The 14,366-nt window shown below is 36.3% G+C and overlaps 1 protein-coding gene across 9 annotated transcripts in view; it reads left to right on the forward strand.

Moving 5' to 3' along the window:
* Positions 1-1,590: 1,590 nt before the first annotated feature.
* The window catches only part of LOC131070960 (cinnamoyl-CoA reductase 1), a 95,439-nt gene continuing 82,663 nt past the window's right edge, over positions 1,591-14,366 (forward strand). For 3 of the 9 annotated variants that reach the window (XM_058006671.2, XM_058006666.2, XM_058006669.2), the window contains exons 1-4: positions 1,601-2,115; positions 11,706-11,875; positions 12,324-12,509; positions 12,695-12,857. In XM_058006671.2, coding sequence (XP_057862654.1) covers positions 1,995-2,115; positions 11,706-11,875; positions 12,324-12,509; positions 12,695-12,857 — 640 coding nt within the window. In that variant the 5' untranslated portion in view covers positions 1,601-1,994. Of the gene's footprint in view, positions 2,116-11,705; positions 11,876-12,323; positions 12,510-12,694; positions 12,858-13,636; positions 13,729-14,366 lie in introns of all 9 variants that reach the window. The other 6 variants (XM_058006665.2, XM_058006667.2, XM_058006664.2 and 3 more) reach the window with 5 other exon arrangements.

Raw genomic sequence — 14,366 nt, forward strand, 5'->3', positions numbered from 1 at the left:
TACTCTTGATAGTGCCACTACAAAGATGACAAATATAACAAGCTTATCCCTTCTATTAATATTGAGCTCTCGAAACCCAAAACACTATCACACACCAACTAACCACATTTTAACCTTAGTGAAAAAGCTTATTTTATTCAATTTATAAGGGTTGATTTTTTTAGTTCTCAAATAATCTCATTAACGTTATAATGCGTGCCTCCACTACCCTAAACTCCTATAGTAGGTGTTCTATCATGAGGTGAAATGTGGGTCTTCTCTTAGTGTGCACTCTACTTCTCTCCAAAAGACCAATCATTTGTAAATTGAACACTTAAATAATGCCTTGAAAACATCTTATCTCAAAGATCTCTAAAAGTTACCATAATCTCTTTCTTAACCAGTCTAAGACTTAGATTCCCCTCTTCCTTCTCTACTCTAAGATTCAATGGTCCTCACAAACATGTCCATCTCAAGTTCCTCCAATCAACAAATCCAATCTACAAGAGATTAAATAAAACTATATCCTTGAATATTATAGGTATGAATAACAAGATTAATAATCAACTCACATGCATGCATCTATATAGTTGAGCTATTCACTTTAAAAAAATGTGAAAGTGACATCTCAATCAATACTTGAAGTAGAAGGATAACACTCTCCACCACATTACATCAAATCAACATGATTTGAACTAGTTTTTCCCTTGTGATGTATAATTTATATTGATCATACAAATAATCGTTATTCACCAACATTCTACAATCTCAAATTAAATATTATATCTCATTCTTACTCTCATACTATAAATAAATATTCAACTCTCATACACTAAACTATCATTTAATTTCAATTACTTTTAACTCAATCTCATTACTTAAAAAAAATATAATTATATTAAAAAGCATGACTTCACAATAATAAGGAGAAACATCTATATCATGGACATGGAAATTTGAGAATTTAAAACTATTCTTTTTAAAAATAATTTTTAATTTTTTTTTGTTGGTTTAGGGGAAGAGCATCAGTAGCCGTCATAGCTAACTTCGTGAACCCACAGATCCTAAACGATACATCGAATCTTGATTTTTTTTTTTTAGTTGTCTTCGTATGCGACTTAACTGCTTATAGCTATTGATCTGACTTCTGGGTAGTAACGATGCACGCTGTGGAATCATTTATGCGCACAAAGGTCAAAAAGTACACATTTCAAAGTGTCGCCTAATACCTAAGTAAAGATGTTTCAGTAACCGTCAACTCAAAATCACTAGTACTTGTTGACAATTGTCCCAATAGTGGTGCACAAATGTTCCAATAGTGGTACACAAATGGGACAAATGTTCCAATAGTTGTGCACAAATGTGTCAATTAATTACAAAAAATGATCGGCTATTGATACAAAACAAATTTATTAATGGTGTTTTCACTATGACGGCTATTGGGGGGTCAACATAACAATAAGGTGACGGTTATTGGAACTATGTTATCTATTGGTGCTCTTCCCGTATACTTCACATCATTCACTTCAAAATATGTAAGTGTAACTTTCAATAACACTATATACATTAAAGTAGTGGAAAAATTTTCCTAGGTCTTTCCACGGAACCGCTTTCTGAAATCCGCGGGACCGGTCCTATATTTAAGATTCCGCGGCTGGTGGAATTAAATGAGAAATGTAACAGCAGGTGGCAGAAAATCTCGACTTTATTCCATCTCTATCATTGATTTGATTTCCCACGTTGTTTTCGCGTGGTCCTGTCCATGAATACTATGGCACACTCGCTGTATGGACCACACTATAGAGAAAAAATGTTCGAATTCAAGAAACTTGCCTGGCAATGGCAATATAAAGAACTGAACCAGTAGAAGCCTCTCTAAACTCTGTTAAGAGTGAAAAATACTTCCCTTTGCCAACTTGTCACTACCTGTGAACTCCCACAATTGTTCTTCACAGAGCAAAAGATAAAATAATATCTGACGGATCTTGAAGAAGGGCAAGCACAGATTAAAATTAATGGAGGAATCGAGTAAGGAAACCGTGTGCGTTACAGGGGCGGGAGGGTTTCTCGGGTCATGGATCGTTAATTTACTTCTCCAGCGCGGTTACAACGTGCGAGGCACCGTGCGAGACGTAGGTGTGTATGTCTGTGTGATTCTGTTTTTCGATTTACAAGGGACCCGAGTTCGAGTCTCCTTGTGAATGAATACGTCACATCTGCTTACGCAAAATGTTCTGAAAATTTCGCGGCGCTTTCGATTTATCCACTGGCATTTTGGTTTGGTTTTAATTTTAATTTTTTTTGTTTGTGTTTACACGGCCTTGGAACTTCCGGGAGATTTTACACGCGTCATGGTTTTGGAATTTAAATGCAAGAGAACTGGCGTAATGATTTCGTTGCTAGTAAATATTTTGAACTGACTGTGTCCGTAATTGCTGTAAATAAAAGTTGCTGTAGAAATTACTCTGATAAGTTTTTAAAAATGTACTGATTTTTTGTTTTTTCATTTTACTGATGGAAGTGAAGTGAATTCCAGAGCGATTGTACATTTAGACGGAATCTGTCATTGCGACATAGTTTTCAGGGAAAAGAAAATTGTTTTCTTTAAATCATTTTATTCTAGGAGGAAGACTTTGTTTGTCCTTCACAGTCTGTATAAATATGCAAGTGAACAGCAGACTAGCTCTAAACTTAGATGAAGTGTGTGATTTTTGGCATGATTTTAAGGATATAAAAGTAGCTTAATTTTTCTCCTCAAATAGAAAATCTTTGACAGAAGAATTAGGCCTGAGAATGATGCATAACGGATGTAGAATGTTGGATTCGATGTATCCAGCTAACATGCTTTTTCGTTTACCTTTCCATATTCTTTATACAATATCCAAAAATAATAATCAATCATAGTAGGTTTAGATTGTATTACTTGTTTACCCTTGCCACCTGGGGATTGCCCTTGTATTATAATTTAAGAGTTAAATCACTGTTTGTGGTATGAATGATATTTATGTTTAGCTTTTGTAATTGTTGTAAAGATCTTAAAAAATTGTATAGTCCTCCTCTCAAGATTAGTGTAGGAAGTTGTTTTGGTTTCTTAGATTCCTTACACAAGAATCATCCAACTAACATGGCTCTTCTACTTATCAAAGGAAAGACTCATCCATTTGTTATTAACTCACCCACTTATAGCAGGTAATATTTATTATTCCTTCCGTGAATGAGTTCTTATCGATAAATTTTCAATCAATGGAAGGTTCAACCAAATATGCAAAGTATGTAAAACTTACATATGAATGATATCAAATCAAACTTAGTGAGCAAAGTTCTTACACCATTTGAAGAGGTAAAACGATTTGTCAAATACCTTAGTCAAAGCTAAAAAATCTATTGTGAGGCGTCAGTGAGACTGCAGCCTGAGGAAATTGAATACTTTTGAGCCGATCAATGCTGTAAATTCTAGTCAAAATCATTCCATAAGCTAAAATACAATAGGCCTCTTCTTCATCTTGGCCATTGCATATGAGAACAATAATCAAAGCAGATGATCTAGATGGGGTCAGGGGATCTTGTCAAATTGCTTGACCTGGCAGCCAACAAAACGTCAAATCCATAAACAAGAAAATTCAACAACTACATCCACAATCACAACAAGATTCAAATTGCTTTATTCATGTGCAGCAGGAATACAATGATTACAAATTCACACAATTAAGTCTCCATCCTACCTCAAAATCTACATCCTATATATGGGCATTATTGGCCCTTCAACAAAATATCCATTGGTTCGGAGAGAACCAAGACCAACTGTCCTTCCCAAATTTCCAAATCCCCCAATGCATTGCAATCCTCCCATTTATATTTTCACTCCAATAGTTGAATTGTTGTGGAATTGAATCGGCCCAATTATCTGCTAGAATTACTCATTAAGTGAATTTTGTTTCTTCAACTCACTTCTGCAACCATCTCGACAAGAGCTAGGAACCATCTTGTCGACAATTACCATTCAATTAAGAATTGTTTGGAAAGTTGCAACTTTTGTTTCCTTTGTTGTCCAAGGTTTTACCCCTGTTAGGAACCAATACCTTGTTGGGGGTTCCTACCCCGCAAGGAACTTGAAACCAAAAGCTCACTTAGTTTGTTGTCATCGACTTCAAGTTAGTCATGAACTATCAAGTGTTCCACATAGTCAGAGATGGCCAGCTATTTGGGAACGAACCGCTCTTCTAGTCTCTAGTTTCCTTTGCAAGTAGTGTCATTGAAGCTAAGGCGAGCACTAAGAACTTGGCACTTTTCCTTAGAAACCTTTGGACTTCCAACTTAGTTTCGTGGTCAAGGTTTCCTACATGCTTAGGAATCAAACACTTAAGCCTTTCTTTAATCTCGTCAAGGTTCTTACACTCAGTTGCGATGCATTGGGGGAATTGGAAATTTGGGAAGGACAGTTGATCTTGGTTCTCTCCAAGCCAATGTATATTTTTCTTTTGAAGGGCCTATAATGCCCATATTTAGTAAGTACATTTTGAGGTAGGATAAAGGTCTTACATGTGTAGAAGAAAGTTGCAACAACAGCAGCAGAAGAGGAAAAGGAGATCATAGAGGAAATGTGTTACTTTTCAGAATTTTGTAGAGATGAAGTTGATGATGAGTTATATGTAGAAGAGATAAAAGAAATGGTAGATGAGAAGGTGCGTAATGAAGGTAGTATTGCTGACGCAAAGAATAATGTTGTTGCAATAGAGTTTGGTCCTTTAAAGGATAAAATGGATGTAATGCAACTAAGTGTAAGAGAAGAAGACAAAGGAGATGATGAGAAATAAGAGTATGAAGAAGAAGAGGTAGGTGTGGAAGATGAGATGATAAAAATATTTGATTCTTGATTTGTGTGCAGGTGTGGTAGTGGGAGAAAAGGGGATGGAAGATTTTTGGTGGGAGGAGACTAGAGCATAGTGGGTAAAATCCCTCTAGAAGAAGGAGAGGAATCAAGAGAAGTGAGAAGGTGAAGTATAATGAGTGGAGAAATACTTGGAGGAGGAAGTTAAACCATGGTGGGTTCAGTCGCACAGGAGGACATAAGAGAGCATAATGCATTTGGAGGAGGAGATCGGTCAAAAGTGGACATAGCTCCAGCAGAGGAAAGAGGAGATCCAACTCCATTTTGAGTCTATGCTCACAAACTTCTTACCTTGGGTGTCTAATGCAAGAGCATCCAAGGTGCAATGGCAATTTTGCATCAACCAAAAAGATTTTCCTTGTTTTTTGTTGTGTTTTTCTTCTTTGTTTTGCTTGCAAGGGTTGGTTCAATTGTCAAATGTTTGTAGATGTTTCATAGGAAAGTGTCTAGTTCACCTTGTTAAGAGTCCAATTGGGTGCTCATGTTTCAAATTCGAAGAAGATCCAAGTTAAAATGAACAAGTTATGCAATTGCGGAGTTCTAGCCTTGTTTGGCCAATTGTAGAACTTTCGGGGTGATCTAGATGCCTATCGTTTTCCCACAATCCTTTTTTGATCCCATTTCCTCACCAGTTGTAGAACCTCCTCACACTTTTGGATCCTACAAAACTTTCTTGTATGTTCGGATCTTATTCGGTTAGACCTCGATTTTCTGCAGTATCCCTATATTCATCAAATATCTGCAATTCCTTTCATGCCTAATTTCCTTGCAGTTTCTTTAGACAATTAGGTTGTGAAAATTTCCAAGTGAAGTGGATATTATCCACATACCCTTCAAATTCCCACAAAATCCTAGATCCCCACAAAACTTTGCAACTTGCTCTTTTGCCTTACGTTCCAACAACTATGAAACTTTCTAAGCCAAGTGCAAATATCTTGATAACTCTTGGATTTCCACAATTGCAACCTGAAGGAAAATTTAATGGCAAAAACAACAAAATAATAGTTTTTTATTGCCTGTTTGCGAATCCTAATGGTGAATGAAGGCTTGACACGTGTCCTAACATGCTTGGACATGGGGAAACCACCTCTACTCCATTGTGTGCTATAAATAGAGATCTTGAGCTCATTTTTGGAGAGCTTTTTGGGAGATTCTTCTATAGGGGCTGTAAGTCTGTTGTGCAAAGTTACAAAATTTTGATTGGGAGAAGATGGAACATGTTTGTTGGGTAGATATAGGTGAAGTTGTAAGGCTTGAGAGCCAAGGCTAATTGGTCAATAATGACATTTTAAAGATATGTAAACCTGTTGTAATGATTTTTTTACTATTTAATAGAGGAAATTTTCAGTATTGTGTTTGGAAATGTGTGAGCTATGTGTTTTGGTTGTATGATTGTTGACGTGTATTTTGTACACTATCAAACACAGAATAAAATACCTAAAGGTACCTTATCCTCTCTTGAATAAAGCCTCCGAATGCTGAAGATGTCGCGAAAAGGATCAATCGGGATGACTTCAAGGTTCTTTGCTGTAGGATCTCTACGTGTGGATAAGCTCTTTGTGGTATGATGTGATTTGCTGGAATCACAAGGGGACTTACACTTCAATGACCTGAATGTCTGATTTGCTTTGAATATTGCTGGAACACAGGATTTTACTGCCTTAGATTTAAAAAGAAAGGAAAAAAGACGAGGGCGAGGAAAGGATCTAGTCCTAACACTAAGAATGTAAGAGCAATGAATGATCTTTGATGAAATTCTAACTAAGTCTTGTTTTGACATCCCAGGACCATCTCCACAAGGTTAGTGCAATCTTCGAAGGAAAGCTTTATGATGTTCAAATCATTACTGCAGGCATAGACACCATCAGGCTAATGCATATCAATGAAGAAGCGACAATTGAAGTTAAGCTTAAGCTGAATGATTCCAGTTGACTACACAAGGCAAGTCTGCAATCAACAAACTGCTAGTAGTATGGATGTACGAATTTCACCATCAATCAAACACATTTCTTCCACTCATCTAATAACATAAAATCAAACACGGGAAGTATAGAGACCATGCAAATTGTTGAATCGACCCATAAATTTCACCATTTCTTCAATGAAGTTTCACAAGTCTTTTACAACAACCTCTTGGCAACAATCTTTGCCTTCTCTCTCTACTCTACTCTAATTGCTATTCTATCAACTAGCTAATCACCTTCTAACTACTCTCTATCTGTCTTCTATTAACTGCTTCCAACTCTCTAACTGCCTTTACAAAATGAAGAGTCGGGGCTTATATAGTGCCCACAATACAATTCGATGGCTAAGATCAATTTGAGATCAATGGCCAAGATTCAATAATAAAAACCCTAATTAGGGTTTGTTACAACCATTACATAACATTTAATGCTTGACCAATGATAAAATTACATCCTTAGGACACATGTCTTCTCTGGAAAAATCAACCAATAGATAGCTGGGGTAGGTACATCGAAGTTTGTGCCACCTCCCATGAGTTAGGTACATTGAATCTGGACACGCTGAGGTGGACCACACTGACTGGAGAAATGATGACTAGGATGCCAACTCGTCTGACACTTGGTTGATGCAAATTTGATGTTGCTGAGAAGCTAGCTTTAATTAACTCTTCTGGAACTATCTGCTCCTTCAACGAACCCTTGCTCTAACTTCTCTTGTCTTTGATTTGCAGGATGAGGATGTACCTCGCCTTGGAATGCTGGATTGGAAGAAGTTATTCCTGATGATGCTTGACCGAAGAAGGCCGTCCTTGTCGATGCTAGATTGGAGGAGGTCGCCCTTATCCTTGCTTGATCTTCTTTGATGATACTGAGCTGGAGGAGATCATCTTTGTCCTGGACCGGATCTTCTTTGATGAGAACCTACCGACTTGTAGATCCTCCAGGCTTTGGAGTCACCATCCTGATGCCTACACAACATTTCAAAATTAGTCTTTTGAGCATCAAAGGGTAGAAAACAAGACTCAAAAGGAAAATTTAAGATATTAATTAGGAAACTTCATGATAAATCACAGAGTTATCATTTCCTAATTAACCATGCAATACTTAGACTTTTCTAAAAAATGTCTAAAAATCAAACCTTGAACAAGGGTGTTAAGATGATTTCGCCATACCTCCTCTTGAGAATTAAACTCTAAGAAATGATGCAAAAAAAACGGATTTCGCTAGGCAAAGTGTAGATCAAAGCTCTCCTTTGGATAAAATGCACCTCCTTTAGCTTGGAAAAGAACTCCACCTTCCACTAGCTTCTTCAAGATCTGGAAATTCGCCTTCAAATGTCTTCAAAAAATCTGGAAATTATCCTCCAAACTAGCAAGAAATTCGCCTCTCCAATAGCCTTCAAGATGAAATTCGGCCTCCTTAGTCTCCACACTTAGTAGAAATTCACTCCACTCCAGCTAGATTTCGCACCTTCAATTAGCTCTCCAAATTCACACTTGAAAGGATGATTGAATGATTTGAATTGTGAAAAAACACCTCCAATATATAGAGCGCTCACCCCTTTGCTCCCTCTAGGCCGACTTGGCAAAAAAGAGGTTAAAAATAAATAAATTTCCAAAAAAGGGGGGCCGACTTGGCAAAATAAGACCTTAAGCGCTCCATATTTAATTTTGATTTAATAAAAAATTAATTTTAAATGCCTCCAAGATAGAAGTTCGATTTTTAAGGCTTAAAATTAATTTATTAAATGCCAAAATGTCTTTATTTAATGCCAATTTAATTTTAATGTTTTCAAATGCTCCAAAGTTAGCAAATTTTGGTGAATTTCAAGGAATGTCAACATTCAATTAATGCAAAAAATGAAGGATATTACCAATTTCGCCTTGGACCCTTGGTGAAGGCCAGGAGCGATTTTTCAATCTAGACCTTGCATGAAAAATGAACTTTTGAGAATTTCGCTTTGGGCCTTCAGAGAGGGTCAGGAGCGCTTTTGCAAATTTAAGCTTGTCCATGCCTTGTTGTTTCTCCAAATTATCTTCAACGGATAGAACACACCCTCTTCCATTTATTTTAATCACAAAACTTGTTTTGTCCTTGCAAGAAAATTGTACTTTTAGAATCTAGCTCCGGACCTTCAGTGAGGGTCAGGAGTGCTTTTGCAAATTTAAGCTATTTTCTCTCACCTTTCCCTTTGAAATCACCTTGATAAGGAAGAACTTTCCTTTTTCATGCTATGAATAAATCTTTAAGCCCAACAAGTGATAAAATAATGTGTCTTTCAAGAAAATCGCTTTGGACCTTCAGTGAGGGTCAGGAGCGCTTTTTGTTTTTTGGGTTGATTTCCTCCTTTGTTGACCACTCAAATTATATTCAACGGATAGAACATGCTTTCCTTGATCTCTTCCAATCATAAAATCACTTTGATCCTGCAAGAACAGTGCAAATTTGAAAATCAAGCTCCGGACCTTCAGTGAGGGTCATGAGCGCTTTTTGCCATCATGATCAAATTGTTTCACTTTTCATCTCGAAATTCCTTGGCTAAGGAAGATGTTATCTTGCTTCATGCTATGAATAAATTCTCATGTCGAAGAAAGGTCACAAGATGGTGCATATAAAGAAAATCGCTCTGGTCCTTCAGTGAGGGTCCGTAGCGATTTTTGTCTTTGTTGCCCAAAATTCACCATTTTTCAAACTTTCAAACTTTCAAATGCATCCAGTAACGTCCAATCTTCTCTCCGAAAAACCCTGCACAAAACAAGTTAGCCAAAATTAGTGCTAAAATAAACTTAAATAAGATTTTCGCCCTGGACCCTCAGCAAGGGTCAGGAGCGAAATTTACAATCTAGGCTAAATTGTTCAATCTTTTAGTTTCAAATCACTTCACAGGGCAAGGTAAGATCATTTTCAAGGCCAGGAACAAGGTTTCAAATTCAAGCGAGTTGGCAAACGAAATCTACAATGAATTTCGCTCTGGACCCTCAGCAAGGGTTAGAAGCGAAATTCCCAATCTTGGCCAAAATTCATCATTTTCTTCAAGGTGTTCAATCAATTCCAAAGTCCAAACAAAATGCTTTGCAAATCAAAATTTGGTCAAATAAGGCCAAGAATGAGTCCTAGGTTGATTTTCGCCTTGGACCCTCTGGAAGGGTCAGGGGCGAGATTCGCCTTGGTCCTCCTGAGAGGGTCAGGAGCGAAATTCGCTTTGGACCCTCAGGAAGGGTCAGGAGCGAAATTTGACTTTTTGAACTCTCCAACAGGATAATTTTTATGGAATATAACATTTAAGTATGAGAGAGTTCCTCTTATACTTTAAGTTATATTCCATATATACTTTCAGGATGTTTGAGAGTGGTTTCAGACCTCCAGGAGTTATATTGCAAAATCTAGTTTTTTGAGGTTTTTTAGTTTCCAGACTTAGTCAAATTTCAGGATCAGGACTTTCAGACTTAGCCAAATTTCAGGATCAGGACTTTCAGACTTAGCCAAATTTTAGGATCAGGACTTTCAAACTTAGCCAAATTGACCTAACTCAAGCAGAACCTGCTATCCAGGTGATCCCCTTGGCGACACTCAAAATGCAAAGGCTAACAGACAAAACCCTAAAAGACCTAAAAAACAAACCCTAAAAAGCAAAAAAGCAGGGGTCCCCATTTGCAATGGGGCGATGTGTGAAATGGTCACAACAATGACTAGGCAATCTGATAAGACGATCATGACTGTACCATCATGTAAGTTGTAGGCATCATTATCCAATCACTAGTATACTTCTTTGAATTCGTTGACCTTTTTCTATTAAGGATTAGCTCTGTTTGTTTTCATCCAAATTTTTTGTCATTTTGCAATTATTATGTACTTGAAGATTGTCAACTATATCCAAGTGCTAGTGTTTTGAATGGATATTTATGTATGTAAATTGGATAAACTCAAGAACTTGTATCCAAATTGGACTTTTGAATTTCTATATTGGATGCACAACCAAAAGGATCATATTGTTCCCAAGTAGGAATGGAAAGAAAGGTCTCCCTCCTTTTATCTTTCCCATGTTGTGAGTTGTGAATTGAGGTCCTACAAATGTTGCTTGGATGTAAGGCAGTGATTTGAACAAAATTATGACTTTTTATTGGTGAAAACAATATGAGACCTTTGGACTTCTTTATTGTTTTGATCGTGTCGTTTCCACATGGGTCAGAAATCCTTATACATTTAAAGTTCTTAGTTAGATGATTAATTCATGTGCTGAGAAATGATACTTTTTTCACTTCATTATGTCATTGTTGGTAAACACTCTCTAGCACATAACAACCGTTTCCACATGGGTCAGAAATCCTTTAACATTTAAAGTTCTTAGTTAGATGATTAATTCATGTGCTGAGAAATGATAGTTTTTTCACTTATTTTGTCATTGTTGATAAACAATGTCTAGCACGTAACAATCGCTATCATTACTTTTGTGGATTTTGAAGATTATTTTTTTTGACAGGTGTATGTCTGCCAGGCATACCACGGTCCAAACTAGATAATTTATTGTGTTTTCAGATGATAATGATGCTTTGGTTCAAACTGTAGTAAGCAAATCTGCTTAAGATGCAAGACATCTGTAGCTTCAGCTACAAAATTGTTGGTTTTAGAAACTTCAGCATTATATCCAAGCCATGATCCCACAAACAAACATGGTACTGGTTCTATCAACAACCCAAAAAACCAAACACCAACATTGGAAACATTAAATCAACACATCGTTGATGTCAATGTCTTTTATTATATTTAGGATGATTGAGGTGGTAGAAATCAAACGATCGATTCTAAAACAACAAAATATGTTATAACTGCAGAAACTTTGTTTATCTTCTCAGTACTGAGTTTTCTGAATGCAGGTGATGCAAAGAATGCACATTTGAAAAGCCTTGAAGGGGCAAAGGAGAGGCTAAAACTCCTAAATGCAGTTTTGTCGGATTATGACTCACTTTTCACAGCAATCAATGGGTGTACTGGAGTTTTTCATACAGCATGCCCAGTTCCCTCTCATAGGGTGTCCAATCCAGAGGTAGGATCATATCCAGTAGCAGAGTTATATTTTTCTAGTTTACAACTTTATGTCGATATGCCATGTCAAGTTTCCAGTTTCACTTTTCCTAATGTCTTTGTCTAGCTGGTTAGCTTGCACTGTATTCTATGTTCCTCAAAGGTGTGCTTTTATGCTTGTTTAATTCTCGAGGTTGCTCTTATATTTTGAATCAAAATTTGAAGCCAAAGATTAAATTTCAATATAGATAACATTTCTTACATGTTATAGAGATGTAGTGTTTGTTTACTTTGGCTTAAAATACAGTCACAATATCATAGAAGACATACCAAGTAATTATAGACATGGCCTCACTTATTATAAACATCATCTTTTTTCTGCAGTTACAATATTTTAACATGTCTATAAAAATGATTTCTCTAAACTTCTGTTACTGTATGGGCATTTTGTTTGGTTGTTTCCATTTCAGGCAGAGATGGTTAATCCTTCTGTGAAGGGAACTTTGAATGTGTTGAAGGCATGTTCAGTAGCCAAAGTGAAGCGAGTAATTATGACATCGTCTGTAGTTGCTGTTTTTGTTAACCCAAATAGACCTATGGATGCACTACTAGATGAGAGCTGCTGGTCAGATCCAGAATATTGTGAGGCAACCGAGGTAAAATATTCTATTATATTTTAATATTAGTCTTATATGTATGGTGGATATTTTATTGAAATACGACCACCATAGTAAAATTCATTTACTTGCATTGCAAAGAAAGTTCCATTTAGTTTAATGGGATATTTAGCACGCCTAACTCCAATGTTTTACTTATTGTTTGTGCATGTTATTTTCTTCAGAATTGGTATTTCATGTCAAAAACGGTCTCAGAAAAGAATGCCTGGAATTGTTCAAAGGAGTTTGGCCTTGACCTTATCACCATTTGTCCATCTTTGATTTTGGGGCCCATGTTACAGCCAAATACCAATGCCAGTTGTCTTTTTATTATCAAGCTTCTGACTTGTAAGTTGTAGCTGACTAATACATTTTTTAAATTTTATCTTGGAACATACATTGGTGCATATTAATATTCATTAAACAATGATGTGAATCAATAGTTCAATAACTAGTGTAATGGTTAAAGTATTCTTCCATTATTGCTTTACCTTTCTAACACTTCTCATAAAATGTCTTAGCACAAGAACTGCAAAGTTAACATTGAAAGTTCATCCTTCCTCAGAGAATGGCTTTAAGTCTGATACAAAGAGTGTTCATTCCTGACAATTTCAGCATACACTTTGAACATGATTAGAAATTGTTAGCTCATAAACTTTGAATATAAAGAATGAAAAATTTCACAGTATTGTACAACAAATAATCTTTGTTGGAACCAATCTGTTTTTCTCCTTGCTCATTTTACTGCACAACACACCTTTGTGCTCACAGTTGGAATTTTTTGGCTGAGAAATTTTGTTTAGAAATTTCTCCTATGTTTTATCATTGTGCTTGTTTTGCATGTATGTTTTAAAATATATAATCACATATGCTTTATCCTATTGGTGACACATCCAAGGTTTTCTAAAATTCATCATATCCATATCAGACACTATACCCCTATTGGTATTTGTATCTGTATTCAAAACATTAGTTTTATTTTTTTAGAATTCATTCTTCCACAATAATTGTCCTCATGCTGAAGCATTCAGCACAATGTTAATGTTTAGTCTCATTATCTTGTCCTTGATCCATTTTCTTTGTATAAATGAGCTGTGGTAGGATATTTATTTTCCATTTGTTCCCAGTGTACCCTAGCGACTCATCCCCTATACTCAAGGTTCCGTTTGGGACAAGGACTTGGAAACACATCCTCTACCCTCAAGGACTCATGACTCAGGTATTATATTTTCAATTATCATTTCATACTTCACTTTTTTTGCAATTATTTCGATCACATGCATAAGAATTAGGTATTTTGTATGAAAAACAATTGCTACTAATCTTTGTAATATATTTTTGAATTGCATAAAACGATATATAGCCTTGAGATAAGTATCTCATTTGGTTGATTCTTTTCAAACTATTTTGTGCACTTGTTTACTCCTAGTTTTTTGGGCTTTAATCCCGCATCCAATATCTTCCATATCTTATGTTAAATTGTATTTAGTAAAGTTCTTGCTAGAGATGTGCTTTTATGAACTATGTGAACCACTACCCATGCAAGATGAGTAATGAAGATTGACTTGGTATTTATGTTGGCATTAGATTGTCATTGATGTCAATAGTTGAGTAGATGCATGGGACAGAGATGCAGGAGGATGAGTGTCCCAAATGAAGTTCAGATTGGTTGATGTGGTGTTGTCTCAGGTTGGTAGAGTTGAGTAGGCTAAACAAGCATGGAGTTAGCCAACACACTGTGTCTACTGCATTAGATGAAACTGTGTGTTTACCACATTGTGGAGGAAGGCAAGTCTGTCGTTGTTTCGTAGTTATTGCTATTTCACAATCTAACCTATTTGCGATACCACGACATGA

The sequence above is a fragment of the Cryptomeria japonica genome, chromosome 4 (genome assembly GCF_030272615.1).
Source record: "Cryptomeria japonica chromosome 4, Sugi_1.0, whole genome shotgun sequence".
Classification (NCBI taxonomy): domain Eukaryota; kingdom Viridiplantae; phylum Streptophyta; class Pinopsida; order Cupressales; family Cupressaceae; genus Cryptomeria; species Cryptomeria japonica.